This window comes from Nerophis ophidion, linkage group LG01 (assembly GCF_033978795.1).
Source record: "Nerophis ophidion isolate RoL-2023_Sa linkage group LG01, RoL_Noph_v1.0, whole genome shotgun sequence".
NCBI classification, from domain to species: Eukaryota; Metazoa; Chordata; class Actinopteri; order Syngnathiformes; family Syngnathidae; genus Nerophis; species Nerophis ophidion.
The window spans coordinates 38,754,858-38,777,577 of record NC_084611.1 but is presented as its reverse complement, the minus strand read 5'-3'; the positions used below and the strand labels follow the sequence as shown (position 1 = coordinate 38,777,577).

General features: G+C 40.5%; 2 protein-coding genes across 3 annotated transcripts; one reads left to right on the top strand and one right to left on the bottom strand.

Moving 5' to 3' along the window:
* Positions 1-225: 225 nt before the first annotated feature.
* Positions 226-5,903, top strand: psmd9 (proteasome 26S subunit, non-ATPase 9). The gene is made up of 6 exons (XM_061902237.1): positions 226-412; positions 486-585; positions 2,303-2,496; positions 2,572-2,673; positions 3,894-3,982; positions 5,788-5,903. The coding sequence occupies exons 1-6, from the start codon at positions 287-289 to the stop codon at positions 5,813-5,815; spliced, it is 639 nt and encodes a 212-aa protein (XP_061758221.1). The 5' UTR covers positions 226-286; the 3' UTR covers positions 5,816-5,903.
* Positions 5,904-6,143: 240 nt separating this feature from the next.
* On the bottom strand, positions 6,144-22,408 carry gtf2h3 (general transcription factor IIH, polypeptide 3). 2 transcript variants are annotated; one of them, XM_061902220.1, is made up of 13 exons: positions 22,188-22,408; positions 22,043-22,122; positions 18,640-18,773; positions 18,423-18,562; positions 18,268-18,330; positions 14,699-14,728; positions 14,609-14,637; positions 14,460-14,534; positions 14,308-14,361; positions 13,293-13,361; positions 11,662-11,797; positions 6,388-6,424; positions 6,144-6,314 (listed from the first exon to the last, which is right to left on the bottom strand). In XM_061902220.1, exons 1-13 carry the CDS (start codon positions 22,195-22,197, stop codon positions 6,248-6,250), a joined length of 924 nt encoding a protein of 307 aa, XP_061758204.1. In that variant the 5' UTR covers positions 22,198-22,408; the 3' UTR covers positions 6,144-6,247. The 2 variants fall into 2 exon arrangements, with proteins under 2 accessions (XP_061758204.1, XP_061758210.1); XM_061902226.1 differs by having other exon boundaries at positions 18,640-18,746; positions 22,188-22,407.
* Positions 22,409-22,720: the final 312 nt, after the last annotated feature.

Here is a 22,720-nt window from a genome sequence, read left to right as displayed (position 1 = left end):
TTTTTTAAAATGTTATATTTTTTATTTTTGCATTACTATCAATTTTGAAATTTTTGCAGAATGTGTGGCGGGGCGGTAAACGATTAGCTGCGGGCCGCAAATGGCCCCTGGGCCGTACTTTGGACACCCCTGGTTTATAACTACACCGAAAAACTAGTCGCCTGCTTGATACCTCCTCACCGATTGGGGGCGGTAAAGATAATCGGATGAAAGCAACCAGTAAGTAAATAAAAGGTTCCGCCATGGTTTCTAAGACGGACCAAAATAAAGTGTAACACACATTGTCATGAAGATGACGGACCAAAACAAACCTGAGAGCCAAGAAGCTTCTATGGAAGACGTTAGAAGCCTTATCAAAAAGAAAGACGACATAGAAGAGCAAATTCAAGCTTACTACGAGGTCCTGGAAGAAGTGAGTTGAACGGATAATCGACGAGTCCCTTGTTTAACCACAACAGTTGTGTGTCTGTTAACCTATTAAACAGCAAGGTGTCGGTCTAGAAGTTTCCTTGGTGGACACGGAAGGTTACCCGAGGTCTGACGTCAACTTGTACCAGATAAGAACCGCCAGACACAGTATTTCATGTAAGTGGCCGCTTTTTTTCTCCTCTCTGACGTCAAATACTTTTAGAGCGCTTTTTTACCTTCGAGGTGCTCAAAGCGCTTTGACACTATTTCCACATTCACACATACAATCCGCTTAAAGGCGTGTATGAGCTAACTGGGCAGGGGCCATTTTACCTTTTGTGATGATCAAAAATGCTGTCCCCATTCCAAATGGTCGCACGCACGTTATCATTTGGAATGGGGACAGAATTTTTGATCATCACTTGTGGGAACCACCCAGGGGACCTGTAGAAATGGTGACTGATATCGCTCTGCTTACACAGTCACCTTTAGGGGACCTCTGACGGTATGGATACAAAAAAACATGTATAAAGGGTGGTTCCCACAAGTGATGATCAAAAACTTGGTCCCTGTTTCCAAATGATAACTTATGTGTGTGTGCGCATTACCACAATTTATCCCAGCACACATCCTTAATTGAAAAAATTTTGCAGTACCTTTTGATATTGTTTCAAGAGGTCAATTATAGACACGTCCTTTTTACATATATTGTGTTAATGTTTTGCTAAAGGACACAAAATGTAGAAACAATGTACAGCAAACGACGACCAATAAAGAAAACACGTAGCGATGCTCGGTGGTAGATGACCACAATGTACCCTCCAGACATCATAACGCCAATATATTGGTACAACTTTCTCATTTAGTTACCTGAGAAGACAATCAATAACAAAAACAGGACAACAAACATAGTGTTAACTAGAAAAATTTACAGTTGTGCTCATGAGTTTACATACCCTGGTCGAGTGGCCAAAAAGTTAAATTTTGGTCTCATCACTCCAAATTACTTTGTTCCAGAAGTTTTGAGGCATGTTTCTATGCTGTTTGGCGTAATGTAAGTGGGATACTTTGTGACATTTGCGCAGAAATGGCTTTCTTGTGGCAACTCGACCATGCAGCCCATTTTTCTTCAAGTGCCTCCTTATTGTGCATCTGGAAACAGCCACACCACCATTTTTCTGAGAGTCCAGGATTTCAGCTGAAGTTATTTGTGGATTGTTTCTTTGCATCTCAAACAATTTTGATGGCAGTTGTGGCTGAAATCTCTGCTGAATCCCTCATTTTCCACTTCTTAATCAGCGTTTGTATTCCCAATTCCTTAGATATCTTTTTATACCACTTTCCTGTTTTATACAGTTCAGTTACTTTTTCTCGCAGATCCTTTGACAATTCTTTTGCCTTCCCAATGACTCAGAATCCAGAAACATCTGTGCAGCACTGGATGAAAGATGCAATGGTCTGTCAGAACTCACTGACCTTTTATACACACACATTAATTACAAACAAACATGTCACAGGTGAGGATTGGAACCTTGATTAGCCATTCAAACCTGTTTGTGTCAACTTTTGTGCATGTTACTGGGGTATGTCAACTTTTGATCAGGGTCATTTGGGTACTTTCTTTTGTCATTTTGATTCAAAAAGAGTAAACACAGTTGTTTGCCAATAAATAGCTTCACACAACCATTAAGCATGAGTGTAAGGAAGAAAGGTTTTTGTGTTATCATTCATATTCTCTGAAGAATGGCCAAAAAATCATAAATTCTCCCAGGGTATGTAAACTCATGAGCATGACTGTATGGGCACAATTTTCTGCACCAGGCGTCCTCTGTGACCTGTGTCACTGATTGCACGGGACAGAGTATAAATAATTCTGCTAGGTTTGTTCCATCAGGCCTGCAAAACGACCACAAGGCCATCATGGTGGAGATAGAAGAAGCCTTACACAAGCTGCACGCCCGAGAGAAGGCCAAGAGGCATCGCGATGAGACCGAAGCCCGGGGGGAGGCCATGGAGCTGCAGGTCACGCTCCCTCCCGCCTTCGCACGCGTGAATTCAGTCATACAGGGCTCGCCCGCCTCCGAAGCCGTGAGTTACGGGGGACATCCGGCGCTAAAAGACTTCTTCTCAACTTTAAAACATGCCGTTTGTGTTTCTGCAAAGGGCCTCAAAAACGGCGACGAAGTCATTGAGTTTGGATCGGTGAACACAGGGAACTTTCAGAGCGTCTACAATATTGCCTCTGTGGTGCAGCATAGTGAAGGGGTAAGATTTTCCTTTTCAAAAATGAACAAACGCAAGATTTCTATGAAAACGGCCGCGCCCAGGGCACCACGGTGCAACAGGGGTTAATGCATGTGCCTCACAATATGAAGGTCCTGAGTGGTCCTGGGTTCGATCCTGCGCTCGGTATCTTTCTGTGTGGAGTTTGCATGTTCTCCCCCGTGACTTCGTGGGTTCCCGCCGGGTACTCCGGCTTCCTCCCACCTCCAAAGACATGCACCTGGGGATAGGCCCCTCCCACCTCCAAAGACATGCACCCGGAGATAGGCCCCTCCCACCTCCAAAAACATGCAGCTGGGGATAGGCCCCTTCCACCTCCAAAGACATGCACCCGGGGATAGGCCCCTCCCACCTCAAAGACATGCACCTAGGGATAGGCCCCTCCCACCTCCAAAGACATGGACCTGGGGATAGGCCCCTCCCACTTCCAAAAATATGCACCCGGGGATAGGCCCCTCCCACTTCCAAAGTTAAAGTTAAAAAGTTAAAGTACCAATGATTGTCACACACATACTAGATGTGGTGAAATTATTCTCTGCATTTGACCCCTTACCCTTGATCACCCCCTGGGAGGTGAGGGGAGCAGTGGGCAGCAGCAGCGGTGCCGCGTTTGGGAATCATTTTTGGTGATTTAAACCCCAATTCCAATCCTTAATGCTGAGTGCCAAGCAGGGAGGTAACAGGTCCCATTTTTATAGTCTTTGGTATGACTCGGCTTGGGTTTGAACTCAGGACCTACCGATCTCAGGACGGACACTCTAACCACTAGGCCACTGAGATGCACCTGGGGATAGGCCCCTCCCACCTCCCAAAGACATGCACCTAAGGATAGGCCCCTCCCACCTCCAAAGACATGCACCTGGGGATAGGTTGATTGGCAATGCTAAATTGGCCCTAGTGTGTGAATGTTGTCTATCTGTGTTGACCCTGCGATGAGGTGGCGACTGGTCCAGAGTGTACCCCCGCATTCCGCCCGAATGCAGCTGAGATAGGCTCCCCGCAACCAGTAAACTATCCGAAACGTCATTGTGATACTGTCCCACCCCAAGCCTATACAACTTCTTGAATTGTATTTTTGGACTTCTAAGTGGGGTCCACTGTAGCTGACATGCCAAAATAAAACATGTCATCATCTGATGCATAAAGTCCTACACATGGCTAAAGATGTATTCAGCATGATTCCTGTTCCTCGTCCTATGCAGAAGCCACTACGGGTGACGGTGATCCGGGGAGGTCAGAAAGCTCACATTAGCCTGACTCCGCGGAGGTGGTCTGGCAGGGGTCTGCTGGGGTAAGTCAGCGCAACAACACGTCCTTACAACTCAGGCATGTGAAATAGCCTCCAAAAATGCTAAAAATTGTGGGGGGTTTTTAACATTTTGGTGTCAAAATATAATATAAATTATAATAATTTTCAATGAAATATAAAAAACATGCACCAGAGGATAGGTTGATTGGCAACACTAAATGGTCCCTAGTGTGTGAATGTGAGTGTGAATGTTGTCTATCTGTGTTGGCCCTGTGATGAGGTGGCGACTTGTCCAGGGTGTACGCTGCCTTGATTGATTGATTGAAACTTTTATTAGTAGATTGCACAGTACAGTACGTATTCCGTACAATTGACCACTAAATGGTAACACCCAAATAACTTTTTCAACTTGTTTAAGTCGGGGTCCAAGATAATCAATTCATGGTAAATTTGGCCTATCACCAAAATGCAGCCTAGAGAGGCTCCGGCACCCCCCCGATCAACAAAATGTTTTGATCAGGGGAGCAGAAACAAGCTTGCGAGTTAGCACAGTTAGTAGGGCTGGGAATCTTTGGGCACCACATTTTTCGTTGCTCGGTAGTAACGATTCAATTCGAAATTAATACTTTTTTAGTAACACTGGGTGCCCGTTCTATGATTGACTACATTCCTCCATAAAATAAATAGCTGTGATAAATTTATACTGTATTTTTACTATAAGGTGCACTTAAAATAATTTTTATTTTCTCAAAACTTTATCATTTGGTACATTTTGAAATGATAAGCGTGACCAGTATTTGACAGTCACACATAAGAGACGTGTAAACTGCAATATAATGGCAGTCACACATAAAAATCCTTTCATTGTCTTATAACCCGATGCGCCTGATGTACGGGATAATTTTGGTCATGCTTAGCAACCTCAAAGCTATTTTATTTGGTACATTTTGAAATAAGTGTGACCTGTAGATGGCAATCACACACAAGAGATACGTGTAGACTGCAAAATGATGGCAGTCGCACACAAAAATCCTTTCATTTTCTCAAAACTCAACAGTGCGTCTTATAACCTGGTGCGCCTGATGTACTAAATAATTTTGGTCGTGCCTATGGACCTCAAAGCTATTACATTTGGTACATTTTGAAATGAAAAGCATGACCAGTAGATGGCAGTCACAAATGTACATTCTTTTTTTTGCCCACTTTTGGAGTCATTATTTACATAGTGTCATGTACATATACCCCCCCGCCCCCCTTTTTTTGTATGTTTTTTTTTTTCAAATCACCTGACATGTATACTGTGTATATGTACATCATTTATCAATTTTTTTTAACTTATTTTTTTTAATATACATTTTACAGGTTATATATCTTATTATTCAATGTATCAAATGTGATGGATATTTAATATAAACAAGCCTTTTGGCTTTTTGTGTCATCCATTTGCCTTTTTAAAGCATTACATGGATTCAATTCTTTTAGATGTCAATAAACTTCTCAATCAAACCTGAGGGGGCGTGGCTACAGGATAGACTTGAATAATTGTAAATTATCTGAGTTGTTTGCATGGATGTTAAATCATTTTACGTTACATTTTTTATGATAATAATGTTAGTAAATTATTTACTAAAAAAATACATTCTGTTGGACAACAAAAAGTCTTTTTGACACTTTTCCTGCACCCTATTGCTGGAAATGTAGTCTTGATTTTTATTTTATTTTAATTCCGACAGCACTATGTGCCGAAATGATTCTCCATTTTCCCCGAAGGGTACTCACATGCCTGAGCACTAGAAACAATACCACAAAATATATTTACTACATGCTTGTTTTTTTTTGTTGTCCAGGTGCAATATTAACCCAGTCCCTCAGTGATGATAACAGCAAGACAATAATGTCTTTGAAGCATCTTGCTCAAAAGGGCGTTTTCTTTACCAAGGAATAAACCTTGCAACCTTTAAAATTTGGCTGACTTGTCTCAAATGTCACGTGAGATAACACTGTTAGGAACGCACATTCTCGGGACACTTCATTAAGACACTTGCATCCACCTTCACACTTGTTAATTTACAACTCGACTTGTTTGATGACTTAATTATCTACATGAGATGACTGACAGAGTAAAAAACTAATTTAAAATATTTTAGCAAAAAATACAAATAAAACCAGTGATGTACATTTTTCACAAGTTAAAAGAGCAAAATAAAGAGATGTGTTTTTATTAGTGAAAATAAATGTCTTAACACATTTTAAAGTTAAAATTAAATGAACATATTTGTGAATGCTTATTTTTAGTCAATGATGTCATCATGATACTTTGAGTTTCTTCTTTTTGCCTTTAACCATCTGTGGGAGCTGGATTTTGAAAGCAGTCCTACAAAAAAAAAATCACATCGTTACACATGATTTTAATGTGATTAAAGATGACAGAAAAAAAAAAAACTTACTCGCAGGTCGTACAGATGGGGCTAAAGTTGCAGAATACTGTTGAGAGAAGACAGCATAACATGTACTCTTATGACCGCATGAAAGCAGACAAATGGTATACATGAAATACACAAATATATATCGATTGATAAAGGAAATTAAGTTGTATTATTTAAAAATGCACTAAGTGTGGCATAATGGCAGGTCACTCAATTAGGTCAATACAGTGAAAATGAAATAAATGGCCTTTTTAAATAACATTTAAACTGATTTCATGACCTTTTAAATCAGGGGTCTCAGACACGCGGCCCCCACGTTAATATGAAAATTTAATGTTAGTGCGGCCCGTGAGTTTTATATGAATGGCGCTTGACAGCGTTGTGTTATTTGGGTCCAAAATGGCTCTTTCAGCGTTCTGGGTTGCCTCCCCCGGCGTTAGTGGAAAAGCGGCAAATGAGTGAAAGCGACAGAAACGTTGCCATGGAGACAAGGGTTTTCTTACGTGCCTGGCTGCAGTCACACCGTGACACCTGTCCGTCAGTAATTACAATCCCTGATAACCTGGACCAGTTTTTTTGTTTTTTTTTATTGTTTAATTTGCATTGCCTCACACGATGAACACTACATGTATTTGTATACGACGCCGGGTAACACTCCGGGAGCCGTCACTTTTTTGCGCTCGCTATCCTGGTACTTTCCCGGCTATTATCCGCCGATCGGCGTGTTGCTGTAGCGAGGAAAAGCGGAACGACACACATTGCGGAAATAACATTATTGTCCGTGCGCCGGCCTTAATACAAATATATTTCACAACCCCAAATGTAGGTGTGGGAAAAATCACAAGACTACTTCATCTCTACAGAACTGTTTCATGAGGGGTTCCCTCAATCATCAGGAGATTTTAATGGAAGCATTCACATACAATGGTTTATATAGGGCGCTCTACCACGGTATCGAGCACTATTCTCTGGATAATCCAATCAAGACATATATATATATTTATATATATTATATATATATATATATATATATATATATATATATATATATATATATATATATATATATATATATATATATATATATATATATATATATATATATATATATATATATATATATATATATATATATATATATATATATATATATATATATATATATATATATATATATATATAATAAAAGACATGATAGGAAACAACAGAGCTGGGCGATAAGAAAAATTCATATCACAATATTCTTTACATATCAGTCTATCAATCGCGATTGAGAAATCTTTTTCGGCACCGGCCGCATCCCGCTGGTCCTACACTGCAAAAACTGAAATCTAAGTAAGATTAAGTATCTCAAATAAGGGGGATACTTGCTTATTTTATGTCTGAAGTGTTTTACTTGTTTTAAGGGTTTTGGTCCTAAATGATCTCAGTAAGATATTACAGCTTGTTGCTGAGATGTTATGATCTATATTGAGTAAAACATGCTTGAAACTAGAATATCAACTGTTGCAAAGCTGTGTCATCAACACAAGTATAAAAGTACTTTTTTAAATCATGAAGCCGAGCGCATATCTCTATGTCAAGATAATGTCACTAGCATTTAAGAATATTTTTCAACATATTGAGCAAAAAGGTCTCTTTTTTTTTTTTTCTACTAAGAAAAGTGCACTTGTTATTAGTGGGAATATACTTATTTTAAGGTATTTTTGGGTTCATCGAGGTTAGCTAATTTTACTTGTTTTGGAAAGTCTTCACCAGCCAAATTTTCGTGTTCTATTGGCAGATAATTTTGCTTAGTTCAAATAAAATACCCCTCATTTTTGTATTTTTAGAGACCTAATGTCCCTTTGGGACAGAGGACCCTATTGTATTTCTAAGGTTTTATTATTATTATACCGCCACCTCTTTGAGCTGTAATTTGACGCCCTTAACATGCTTTAAAACTCACCAAATTTTACACAGACATCAGGACTGGCGAAAATTGCCATCTAATAAAAAAAAAAAAAAAAAAAATCAAAATTGGCCTCTAGTGCCCCCTAGGAAAAAACACAGACAAAACTGCTTGTAACTTCCATTAGGAATGTCGTAGAGACATGAAATGAAAACTTCCATGTAGGTCTGACTTAAACCTACATTTCATAAAATGACATCCTTCAGCAAAAATCAACAGGAAGTTGGCAAACACTCTTTCAAAACAAAAGTTTCCTAAAAAATGTAATTTTTGCCTCTGAGCTGTAATCTGACCCCCTTAAAATGCTTCTAAACTCAAACTGGACACACACACAGGACTGGCGAAAATTGCGATCTAAAAAAAAAAACTTAAAATTGCACTCTAGCGCTCCCTAGGAATAAAACACAGACAAAACTGCTTGTAACTTCCAGTAGGAATGTCGTAGGGACATGAAACAAAAACCTCTGTGGGTCTCGCTTCGACCTACATTTCATTCCTTTACAACCTTCAGCAAAAATTAACAGGAAGTTGGCAATTACCCCTTCAAAACAAAAGTCACCTTTTTTCAAACATTATCTCCTCTGAGCGCGTTTGTTGTGTCTGCTTCAAATTACCACAGGAGAGAGATTGAACCCTTCTAATTAAGTTGCGGAAAGAATTTTTCTAACTGCTCCAGTTTTTATTTTACGAGCTTTCAAAGAACCGCTACGCTGCTGCCGTCTCAAGATGGCCGCTTAAAAGCAGGAAGCACCAGCGTGACCACACAATGCAGAGAAGGTAGGTACTGTGCGGGTAAAGATATGTTGACTGGGTGAAAGGAGGCACCAGTTTGACTCCAGGATACAGAGAAGGTAGGTAATGTGCAGGTAAAGATATGTTGTCTGGATGATGGCAGGAAGCACCAGCGTGTATGGGTGAAAGAAAGAAGCACCAGTGTGATCCCAGGATGCAAGGAAGGTAGGTAATGTGCAGATAAAGATATGTTGAATGGGTAAAGGCAGGAAACTCCAGCGGAAGTCGGTCCCGTCCATCGCTGCTTGCAGCTTTAATTTTTCTTGTTTTTGAACACTGACTTTATACAGTGTAGACAAATTCCCGTCAAATTCAATGGTACCATGTTACGGTACTTGGACTGAATGCGACTTCACACCCAATCAGCCGGCTTTTTGCATGTCCGCACTTTGCAATCACTCCAGCAGCACTGAGAGTGGACTCAGCCAAAGTACCTCTAGGTCAGGGGTGCCCAAAACGGAAGATCAAAGGATGGCTGACTCTATATTGGTTACAACATATTTGATAATCATTAGAGATGTCAGATAATATTGGACTGCCGATATTTTTGGCTGATAAATGCTTTGAAATCTGATATTGGAAATTATCGGTATCTGTTTCAAAAAGTAAAATGTTTGACATTTTAACAACGCTGCTGTGTACACAGACATAGGGAGAAAAACAGAGCGTAAATAAACCTTAAAGGTACTGCCTTTGCGTGCCGGCCCAATCACATATGTCCGGCTTTTGACGCAAACGTGAATGCAAGGCATACTTGGTCAACAGCCATACAGGTCACACTAAGGGTGGCCGTATAAACCACTTTAACACTGTTACAAATATGCGCCACATTGTGAACCCACACCAAACAAGAATGACAAACACATTTTGGAAGAACATCCGCACCGTAACACAACATAAACACGACAGAACAGATACCCAGGATCCGTTGCAGCACTAACTCTTCCGGGACGTTACAATATACATCCACCCCATCCCCACACCTAAACCTCCTCATGCTCTCTCAGAAAGAGCACGTCCCAAATTTCAAGCTGCTGTTTTGAGGCATGTTAAAAGAAAATGCACTTTGTGACTTCAATAATAAATATGGCAGTGCCATGTTGGCCTTTTTTTCCATAACTTGAGTTGATTTATTTTGGAAAACCTTGTTACATTGTTTAATGCATCCAGCGGGGCATCACAACAAAATTAGGCATAATAATGTGTTCATTCCACGTCTGTATATATCGGTAATTAAGAGTTGGACAATATCGGAATATCGGCAAAAAAGCCATTATCGGACATCATCTCTTGTGTAAACAGTCCTTGGTGGGGGTGGGAGGCGATTAAAACATTATCCATCACGTAAGTGTGCTGATTTTTTTAAATAGAATGTACACAAAATGTATCTTGTAACATCACTATATTGTTGCACATATGTGTTAATATAAATGCAATAAATCAGATTAATTTGGGTAAAAATGTACCTGAAAATGAAACGATAGATCAGACCTGAGCAAATTAAGGCCCGGGGGCCACTTGCGGCCCGTTGAGCTTTTCAATCTGGCCCGCCGGACATTCCCAAATATATTTTTTTAGAGCTTTAAGATGGAAAGTGTAGCTGCCATATGATGTGCAGTCATGTTTTCTAATGACCGGAAGTCTTCAACTATACTAAGTCTTTCAATGCTTGGAATCTGCATCATATACTAGTTACTATGGTCATCTAAATAGTTACTATGGTCACTATGAGATATCTCTGATTGTAGGTAGGGTTTTTTTCACTATGTTTGTTGCATTTTGGTTGTGTTTCGGTTAATTGTAAAATGTGTTGTCAATATTCAGTGTTTTATCATTCATAGTTAATATTGTAAATCCCACATTTTTTATTTTCACCTACATTCTGGGTGTCTCATTCAGTAGAAAAAAAAAATCAAATTCCATTCCATTTTTTAGGGCAGTCTGTCATAACGTTCTTAGCTACCAATCATTATTGTGAGGTTTTGTATTAGTGTTCCTAAAAATAGATACACTGGCCCCCAGACACACTTTTATCCAAATCTGGCCCTCCGAGTAAAATAATGGCCCAGCTCTGCAATAGATGATCGTGTTGTAGAAAGACACACGTTATGTTTGAAAAAAAACAAAAAACATTGTCAATTCTACAGTCAAAACAAGACATTCAAACTTATATAAAACCATAAAACACTTCAGACATGTGACGTCTGTCTATTATTTATATTTAGTTTATTTATATGTTACCCTTTTTATAGTACTTCAGCCTATCACACGTTCAACAGAGTGAGACCTCCTGATCGTCAAGTAATATCTGCGTGTGAGTTCTGGCGTTGTTGCTAACGTCTTGAGCAGCCTATTCTTACATCTGTTAAAACATGGACAAATTAATGACATCGAAAGTGCCTCATTTTTATAGAGTAGCGATTATTTCACGAAATATTGATATATCGCCCCGCCCTCGGATACACCTGCAATGTATCTGTGTATGTACCATCAAAGTTTCTCCAGAGGATCCGAGCATTTGTTTTCATAGAAAAATGCGGCAAGGCACTTACTTGACAGGCAAACGGAGCAGACGTAGCCGATTTCGATGAGGTTGCGGTGACAGAAGCATGCCGCCCTGTAATCCACGTGGGCTGGCGGCGGAAGCATCAGCTGAGAGCGCTGCTCCGCGTCAGGCAGGAACACCCACTGTTCATGGTCACACGGCAAAAAGGTTAGAATCTCGATGGGGTCAATATAGATGGATAGATAGTACTTTATTAATTCCTTCAGGAGAGTCCCCTCAGGAAAATAGTACAATATTAAGAAGTTCCATTACTTGACACTAGAGATGTCCGATATAATCGGCTGATAAATGCTTTAAAATGTAATATCGGGAATTATCGGTATCTGTTTCAAAAAGCAAAATGTGTGACTTTTTAAAACGCCGCTATACGGAGTGGGACACGGACGTAGGGAGAAGTACAGAGCGCCAATAAACCTTTAAGGCACTGCCTTTGCGTGTCGGCCCAATCACATTATCTACGGCACACACACACACACACACACACACACACACACACACACGTGAATGCAAGGCATACTTGGTCACAGCCATACATGTCACAAAGAGGGTGGCCGTATAAACAAATTAACACGGTTACAAATATGCACCATACTGTGAACCCACACCAAAAAAGAATGACAAACATTTCGGGAGAACATCCGCACCGTAACATAACAGAACAAATACCCAAAACCCCTTGCAGCACCAACTCTTCCGGGATAATACAATATACGCCCCCCAAACCCCACCCACCTCATTGTTATTTTATTTTCAAATTGATTAGCCTGTGGAAAAACTTAATGTCGATATTTACCTCAGAAGGCTGCAATAGAAAAGATGCATTATTTTTTTTATTTAAATTTGATTTAATATACCACTGATGTTTTTTTTCCTTTGTTTTTTTTAAGTTGATTTTGCAATATTAAGTTATATAAGCATTGCTTATTCCATATTCAGTGTTAAAGCAAATCTGTGTAGCAAACTGAGCAATAATTAATGTTTTATTCATGCACTTTCTCTTGCTACTTCAAGGCTTGAATGTTGTTTTATTCATTATTGTTATTTTATTTTCAAATGTATTATTAGCCTGTGGAAAAATTTTATTTTGATATTTACCTCAGAAGGCTGCAAATAGAAAAGAGGCATTTCATATGCAATTTATATTTTTTAATTATTATTATTATTTGAAACTATTTTGCATGTCACTATAAAGGTATATAAGCCTTGCTTGTTCAATATTTAATGCAAAACTTGTTTGGGTCCCTATTATAAGGTTAATTTGTTCAACCTTGGCCCGCGCCTTTGTTCAGTTTTACATTTTGGCCCACTCTGTATTTAACTTTGACACCCATGTTTTAATGCATCCAGCTGTGCATCACAACAAAATTAGGCATAATAATGAGTTAATTCCACGACTGTATATATCGGTATCGGTTGTAATCGGAATCGGTAATTAAGAGTTGGACAATACCGGAATATCGGCAAAAAAAGCCATTATCGGACATCTCTAATTGACACTATTGGAACTTTTCAGGCACATTTTTTGTGATATTAGAGTTCAACTCCTGTTTTGCCTTTACATCTTACGCTGTACTATTGGTGAATGAATGAATGAATGCACTGGTGCTGTGTGCTTACCAGCAGGTACTGAGCTATGGCCACCTTCTGTGGAATCTTCAGGTACAAGCCTCCGGTTATGTCACAGGCCTGACAAAAATGACATGACCAACATCACTAGACAATAACTTCATAATAAAATATAAGAATAATCAAACCTGAAGTCATAGGCCGAACGAAAATAGGAGTGTGGCAAAGGTATGGTTAAATGTTAATGCTAAAGATCAATCAATCAATGTTTATTTATATAGCCCTAAATCACAAGTGTCTCAAAGGGCTGCACAAGCCAAAACGACATCCTCGGTTCAGAGCCTACATAAGGGCAAGGAAAAACTCACAACCCAGTGGGATGTCAATGTGAATGACTATGAGAAAACTTGGAGAGGACCGCAGATGTGCGTGACCTCAACCCCTCGAGGGGAGACCGGATGCAATGGGCGTCAAGTGGGTCTAACATAATATTGTGAAAGTCCAGTCCATAGTGGATCTAACATAATAGTGAGAGAGCCCAGTCCATAGTGGAGCTAACATAATAGTGAGAGTCAATTCCATAGTGGATCTAACATAATAGTGACAGTCCAGTCCACAGTGGATCTAACATAATAGTGAGAGAGTCCAGTCCACAGTGGATCTAACATAATATTGTGAAAGTCCAGCCCATAGTGGATCTTACATAATAGTGAGAGAGTCCAGTCCACAGTGGATCTAACATAATATTGTGAAAGTCCAGCCCATAGTGGATCTAACATAATAGTGAGAGTTCAGTCCATAGTTGATCTAACATAATAGTGAGAGTCCAGTCCATAGTGGATCAAACATAATAGTGAGAGTCCAGTCCACAGTGGATCTAACATAATAGTGAGAGTCCAGTCCATAGTGGATCTAACATTATAGTGAACAAGAGGTGTCCTGGCTGGTCCGCTCATGTTATATTTAAAAGGGATGACATTTTATATGTAAATATGTATTAGCAGTATGCTTTTATGGCACATTCAATCTGAATAAAACAAATAAAATCAATATAAAAATGACTCACCTGCTGGAGGAGACCAGAATCCGACTCCAGCACGCATGCATCGATCAGGATGTTCTGTTTTATGTTTTTTATAAATGTTGAACTGTTAAGTCATATACAGTATATGATGAAAAAGCAAAAGAAATGTAAACAAATGATAAAAAGTATGTTACCTGCTTCTGGGCAGCAAAGATCACATTCATGAAGTGCATGTACTGCTGGGAGCAGTCGTCTGCTGCCTTTATTACCTAAAGTTTATTAGTAGCCATAATTAAAAAAAATATGATAACATTATTCAAATGATTTGCTATTTGGAGCTTACCAAAATCCGTGACTTGATATCCTGTCCAGCTAAAAAAAAAAAAAAAAGTGTGTCTGACTATTGAAGACCTTTTAATGAAACCAAACTTACCTTCACGTTCCTTTGAGACTCTGTTGATATCTGATTTGCAAAGATGAAGGCAACAAGACTTGACAATATTTAACATGTACTTCTGCCTAGTTTATCTTATGTTCTTATTTTACTGTTATATTTGTATTCCCATTGTTGCTTTTTATTTTTATTCTTATTGTAATATTTTTCTATTTTGGCGTTCTTTTGAGACTCTGTTGAAATCTGAGTTGCAAAGATGAAGGAAACATGACATGCCAATATTTAACATGTACTTCTGCCTAGTTTCTCGTATGTTCTTATTTTACTGTTATATTTTTATTCCCATTGTTGCTTTTTATTTTTATTCTTATTGTAATATTTTTCTATTTTGTTTCCATTTATACCCCCATTATTTACTTTTTACTTTTCAAATTGATCTCAACTCTGTACACTGCTGCTGGAATTTTGATTTTCCTGAAGGAATCGATAAAGTACTATCTATATTACCATACCGGAAAGTACTCAGAGTATAAACATGGCAGCGGTAAAGCTGAAGTTGACAGTGGAGTTTAAAAAGGATTAATGACTGTGTATTTGTGGAAAATAAGTATTTTAATGTGTTATTACTAATATTTGTTTTTTTTATGAGGACGTTTTTGAATCCAATGTATTTTTTGTATTCACACCTACACATTTGTTTAATGTTTACCTAAAACTAGAGATGTCCAATAATTGCTTTTTTGCTGATATACGATATCCTCCAACTCTAAATTACCGAGTCCGATATCAACCGATACCGATATATATTGTCGTGAAATTAACACATTATTACGCCTAATTTTGTTGTGATTACCTTGCTGGATGCATTAAACAATGTAACAAGGTTTTCTAAAATAAATCAACTCAAGTTATGGAAAACAATGCCAACATTGCACTGCTATATTTATTATTGAAGTCACAAAGTGCATTATTTTTTTAAAACATGCCTCAAAACAGCAGCTTGGAATTTGGGACATGCTCTCCCTGGGAGAGCATGAGGAGGTTTGTTTTACATATTGGTACCAGATTTGTGTATTTGGAATCTGTGTAAGTCCAGAAATGTTTCAATCAAACCATGTAGGGATGCCGGAAATATTTATAAACCTATATTGACTTCCTCCAAACAAGTTTTGAGGAATTTGAGAAGCTAGTGAGGTCACGAGCTCCGTCAGTGGCTATCTCCATATATGGTAGAGGTTTACACGTGAGTTTGCCATTGTACTCCAAAGTGTCGTCATATGATTTTTTTTCTTTACAACACTCCCTTGTGGTCTATAGAACATGTACTGGTGGTTCTTTGGTCAAAATGTTGCATAAATTATGTTTTTCAGCCCGTTTCAAACCGCTTTGTGACCCGCTCTTCAGGATGCTCAATTTTATGGGCGGTCAATGTTGGCAAGTATGTCTGTAAGTGCAAGTTAAAATTCTACTATGCAAAGCGAAAGCCATTTATCAACACCACCCAGAAAAGCCGCCGGACTTTCGATCCCTCACGCAGTACTGCATCAAAAACCGACATCATTGTGTAAAGGATATCCCCACATGGACTCAGGAACACTTCAGAAAACCAGTTAGGTTGGCGCATTGTGTAAATCATAAATAAAAACAGAATACAATGATTTGCAAATCCTTTTCAACTTATATTCAATTGAATACACTGCAAAGATAAGAAACTTAACCTTTGAAGTGAGAAAACTTTTTTTTTACAAATATTAGCTCATTTGAATGTTGATGCCTGTAACATGGTAAATGGGTTGTACCTGTATAAGCGCTTTTCTACCCCTTTTTAAGGAGCCCAAAGCGCTTTGACAGTACTTCCACATTTGCCCATTCACACACATATTCACACACTGATGGCGGGAGCTGCCATGCAAGGCGCTCACCAGGACCCATCAGGAGCAAGGGTGAAATGTCTTGCCCAAGGACACGACGGACGTGACTAGGATGGTAGAAGGTGGGGATTGAACCAGTAACCCTCAAATTACTGGCACAGCCACTCTACCAACTTCGCCACGCCGTACATGTTTCGAATAGCTGGCACAAGTGGCAAAAAGACTGAGAAAGTTGAGGAATGCTAATCAAACCTTATTGGATCATCTCACAGGTGAACAGGCTAATTGGGAACAGGTGGGTGCCATGAAGCACCCACCTGTAAAAGCAGCTTCCATCAAATGCTCGGTCATTCACAAACAAAGATAGGGCGAGTGTCACCACTTTGTGTACAAATGCGTGAGCAAATTGTCAAACTGTTTAAGAACAACGTTTCTGGGATTTCACTATCTACGGTCCGTAATATCAAAAGGTTCAGAGAATCTGGAGAAATCTCTGCAAGGCTGAAAACCAACATTAAATACTTTTGACCTTTGACACCTCAAGCGGTACTGCATCAAAAAGCGACATCAGTGTGTAAAGGATATCACCACATGGGCACAAGAACATTTCAGAAAACCATTGTCAGTAACTAAAGTTCTTCGCTACATTTGTAAGCATACTTGCCAACCATCCCCATTTTCCCGAGAGACTCCCAAATTTCAGTGCCCCTCCTGAAAATCTCCCGGGGCAACCACTCTCCCAAATTTCTCCCGATTTCCACCCGGACAACAATTTTGGGGGCGTGCCTTAAAGGCACTGCCTTTAGCGTCCTCGCGCACCTGAAAAGGAGACTATTATATATGTCTTCGTTATCCATAGGTTTATCTATACCTCATAAAGTAGGCAGGCACGGAGCTATTTCTCAGTGTGTGTTTATTCCAGCCGGCACGTTAATACACTGACACACAACATCCGGATTCCCAACATGCATTGCTTTGAAACTACGCCAAGTAGTAATGTCCAAAAACATAACAGAGACGAAGCAGAAGAACGAAGAAGAGACATGGCGACGACGAGTAAGAAGAAGTACGCTTGCAAGTTTCAAAATGATTGGAAAAAAATATTTTCAGTTCATCCAGACAGCTCGAAGGGGAAGGGGTATGCTGCATGCAAATTTTGTAGATCAGACTTGTCCATTGTAGACGAACGGATATACTCATTCATGGATTATATAATTCGCAGGTGTCAATGTTGGCAAGTATGTCTGTAAGTGCAAGTTAAAATTCTACTATGCAAAGCGAAAGCCATTTATCAACACCACCCAGAAAAGCCGCCGGACTTTCGATCCCTCACGCAGTACTGCATCAAAAACCGACATCATTGTGTAAAGGATATCCCCACATGGACTCAGGAACACTTCAGAAAACCACTGTCTGGAACTACAGTTTGTCGCTACATCTGTAAGTGTAAGTAAAAATTCCCAGAAACGCCGCCAGCTTTGCAGCGAAGGATAGAGAAAAATGAGGTGCTTATTGACTATAACATCAGACTACAAGGGTGGACGAGCCATGCTGTTTAGGACTTAGAGCCCAAATACACAAAAAAAGTACCAATACGTAAGAAAATTTGATTTTGCATAAGTATAACCTTTACATTTTTTTTTTTTTTTTTAAATCTATTTCTCCATATGTAATAATTTCTAAATTAATTCAAACTTGAAAAAGTAGCTAAGTAAATATCTGTGGATTGAAGGATACAGCAGAGAGCTTTGGCGAGGGATCCCGCCAGCAGAGTGTCTGTGGAATTTCCCTTCACTTCAACTGTAAACACACAAAAAGAAAATATTCAACAATCACTATACCATCTTTGTGTTGGGTCTGGACGCGTGCCTAACGATGTGGCCGTCACCTACTTTTGGACATCAGATTCCTGATCTCCTCGGCCATGATGTTATTGGCCACTGAGAGCAGTTCGTACTTTCCGTCGCCGCTGGAGGACGCGTCGTCTCCGTTGTCGCCGTTCCCGTGACTCCGTCTGGGATACAGGAAGTGGCTGACGTACAGACAAGGCGACATTGTTAGTTCTTTCTACGCACTGGATGTCCTTCGAGAGGTCAGCTGGGAGGTCACCTGTCTTGACAGTGACTGGCGATGACGGCCAGCTTGTTGGTCCTGCTCATGGCCACGTGGGAGTTGGCCATCACCATGACGGCGTCAATACATTTGGACAAGGTAAACTGGAGCGACAAATGCCAGATGTTGACCTAAATATTGAGTTTTTAATTAGGGATGTAACGGTACTATTAATACCACAGTATTTTGGTTTCAAAGTCTTCTCAATAATATTGCGACGTATCAAACGAAAACTCGGTGAGTGTATGTGGAGGGGGCGTGGCCTGCGGACCTGCAGCGAAGCGGGGTGTGCCATGACCGGCTGCGAGATCAGCGACAGGTGTGTAGATAGCCCACCTGGGCCTGCTTATCTAATCACCTGTCGCTCTGTTGAAAGGCAGCAGCCGGAGAAGAGAGAGTGGTTGGAGTTGGAGCGAGTGCAAGACAGACATCCATCCATCCATTTTCTACCACTTATTCCGTTCGGGGTTGCTGGAGCCTATCTCAGCTGCATTCGGGCAGAAGGCGTACGTACACCCTGGATAAGTTTCCACCTCATCGCAGGGCCAACACAGATAGACAGAACATTGACACTCACATTCACACACTTGGGACCGTTTAGTGTTGCCAATCAACCTATCCCCAGGTGCATGTTTTTGGAGGTGGAAGGAAGCCGGAGTACCCGTAGGGAACCCCACACAGTAAGATCCCGAGCCCGGGATTGAATTCAGGAGTACTCAGGACTTTCGTATTGTGAGGCAGATGCACTAACCCCTCTTCCACCGTGGTGCCCGCAAGACAGACAAACACAAACCAATTGCTGAAAAGCAAAACAATTTATTGAAAAATAAACAGTATTGTAAGCTTGGACAAGACTGTCATGTCAGTACTTGGTGGTCCGAAGAACCCGGAGGAGAGAAATCTCTACAGTGTATTTTTTATCTGGCATTTTAGCATGAGCCAGAATAGTAAATAAACTACATCTCCCAGAATCCGTTGCACAGAAACAGCAAGGTAGGAAGCAGAGAGTTTGAGTTTGTGTTTATTTAGAACATGCATGCATTGGGGGGTCCTACATCTGCGGTCCTCTCCAAGGTTTCTCATTGTCCAAATGGGTTGAGTTTTTCCTTGCCCTGATGTGGGATTTCAACCGAGGATGTCGTTGTGGCTTGTGCAGCCCTTTGAGACACTCGTGATTTAGGGCTATATAAATAAATATTTATTGATTGATGTCCAAGTCCGAGTCCATGGTTCTCGCCCGGAAAAGGGTGGAGTGCCATCTCCGGGTTGGGGAGGAGACCTTGCCCTTAGTGGAGGAGTTCAAGTACTTCGGAGTCTTGTTCACGAGTGAGGGAAGAGTGGATGGTGAGATCGACAGGCGGATCAGTGCGGCGTCTTCAGTAATGCGGACGCTGTATCGATCTGTTGTGGTGAAGAAGGAGCTGAGCCGGAAGGCAAAGCTTTCAGTTTACCAGTCGATTTACGTTCCCATCCTCACCTTTGGTCATGAGCTTTGGGTTATGATCGAAAGGACAAGATCACGGGTACAAGCGGCCGAAAAGAGTTTCCTCCGTCGGGTGGCGGGGCTCTCCCTTAGAGATAGGGTTTAGAAGCTCTGTCATCCTGGAGGAGCGCAAAGTAAAGACGCTGCTTCTTCACATGGAGAGGAGCCAGATGAGGTGGTACGTGCATCTAGTCAGAAAGCCACCCGAAAACTCTCTAGGGAGGTGTTTAGGGCACGTCCGACCGGTAGGAGGCCACGGGGAAGACCCAGGACACGTTGGGAAGACTGTCTCCCGGCTGGCCTGGGAACGCCTCGGGATTCCCCGGGAAGAGCTGGACGAGGTAGGTGGGGAGAGGAAAGTCTGGGCTTCCCTGCTTATGTTGCTGTCCCCGCGACCCAACCTCTGATAAGCGGAAAAAGATGGATGGATGATTGATTAAAGGCCTACTGAAACCAACTACTACCGACCACGCAGTCTGATAGTTTATATATCAATGATTAAATATTAACATTGCAACACATGCCAATACGGCCTTTTTAGTTTACTAAATTGCAATTTTAAATTTCCTGCGAAGTTTCCTGTTGAAAACGTCGCGGTATGATGACGCGTGCGTTTGACGTCTCGGGATGTAGCGGACATTATTTTTCAGCCCGATCCAAGCTATAAGTAGTCTGCTTTAATCACATAATTACACAGTATTCTGGACATCTGTGTTGCTGAATCTTTTGCGATTTGTTCAATTAATAATGGAGAAGTCAAAGTAGAAAGATGGAGGTGGGAAGCTTTTAGCCTTTATCCACAAAAACACAGCCGATGTTTCCTTGTTTAAAATTCTCGAAGGTGAAGCTTTACTATGGAACGGAGCGGTCAAGCGAACATGGTTCCCGACCACATGTCAACCGGCAGGTTTCGGTGAGAAAATTGTGGTAATAAGTTGGCTCTTACCGTAGTTGTGAGTGGAGATGGCGTCCTCCTGCAACAGCTGCGGACTATTACCTCCTCCCACCAGACACTGGCGGTCACCACACCCGTGGCCACACCCCTCCAACTTTCAGGTACTATATAATCTTACTAGAACACTAGTAACACAATAGGCAGATAAGGGATTTTCCAGATTTATCCTAGTAAATATGTTTAATAACATCTGAATCGCTCTCACTGCCCAAGCTTTTTTTTTTTAAACTTTTTTTTTGTTTTTTGTAGTCTTTCACTCTCAATATCCTCATCCACAAATCTTTCATCCTCGCTCAAATTAATGGGGACATTGTCGCTTTCTCGGTCCAAAACGGTCTAGCTGCTGGTGGCTATGATTATAAACAATGTGAGGATGTGAGGAGCCCTACAACCCGTGACGTCACGCGCACATCGTCTGCTACTTCCGGTACAGGCAAGGCTTTTTTATTAACGACCAAAAGCTGCAAACTTTATCGTCGATGTTCTCTACTAAATCCTGTCAGCAAAACTATGGCAATGTCGCGAAATGATCAAGTATGACACATAGAATGGACCTGCTATCCCCGTTTAAATAAGAAAATCTCATTTCAGTAGGCCTTTAATGGCGACGTGTCCAGGGTGTAGCCCGCCTTCCACCCGGTTGTAGCTGAGATAGGCTCCAGCACCCCCTGCAACCCCGAAGGGAATAAGCGGTAGAAAATGGATGGATGATTGATTTGTATTCAATTACAGTAAGTGTGTTTCTCCCATGCATTATTGTGACTTCTTTTTACACACTTTACCATTTTTACCCAGCTTTTTACACACTTTACCATTTTTACCCAGCTTTTTTTCCTTTTAATTATTGGACACACCGCAATAACATCGTACCGTGGCCTTAATGCCGTGATAATATCGTACCGTGAGATTTGATACCGTTACATCCTTTTTTTGAATGACCTGGTATCCTGACGCAGTCCTACCTGCGGCTCACGCTGTGCTTGCTGCCCCCACCATATTGGGTTAACGTCCACCACAATAACCAGCAGGCTGATCTCATCCTCTGCGGACAAAGAAAAAAACTCAGTAACACACTTTGTTGTTGTCGTCGTCCCATTACACACAAACCTGACGCCATGGCGACGTGTTACTGTTGGCTCCCGCAGTTTTAACCACTACCAGCGTCCATTTGTCGTCTTACTACACGACGTAGCGAAATAATTTTCATGTAAAGGATTTTAAGTCAAAAATATGAATGTTTTAGTAAATGTTCGCTCCACTAGTGTGACTTCTCTTTTGTCGGTCTTTTCTTCTTCACATTTCTTCACTTCGATGCCGCACAACATATTCCAAATATACACTTCTGCCATCTAGCGAATAATGGTGCTACTGCTGCTCTTTCGCCGGTGTATCACACAGCTTACTATTAATGTTTGTTTTTTTCAAAACCTTTTTTTAAAAAAAAGAGTAACTTCTATACCGGGTATAAACAAACAACTATACACTAATAGTTCAAAATTTCAGTTATGCACTCCATCTGTCTTGTTCCGTATTGTTTTTTTAAAAACCTTTTTTAAAAAAAGAGTAACTTCTATACCGGGTATAAACAAACAAATATACACTAATAGTTCAAAATTTAAGTTATGCACTCCATCTGTCTT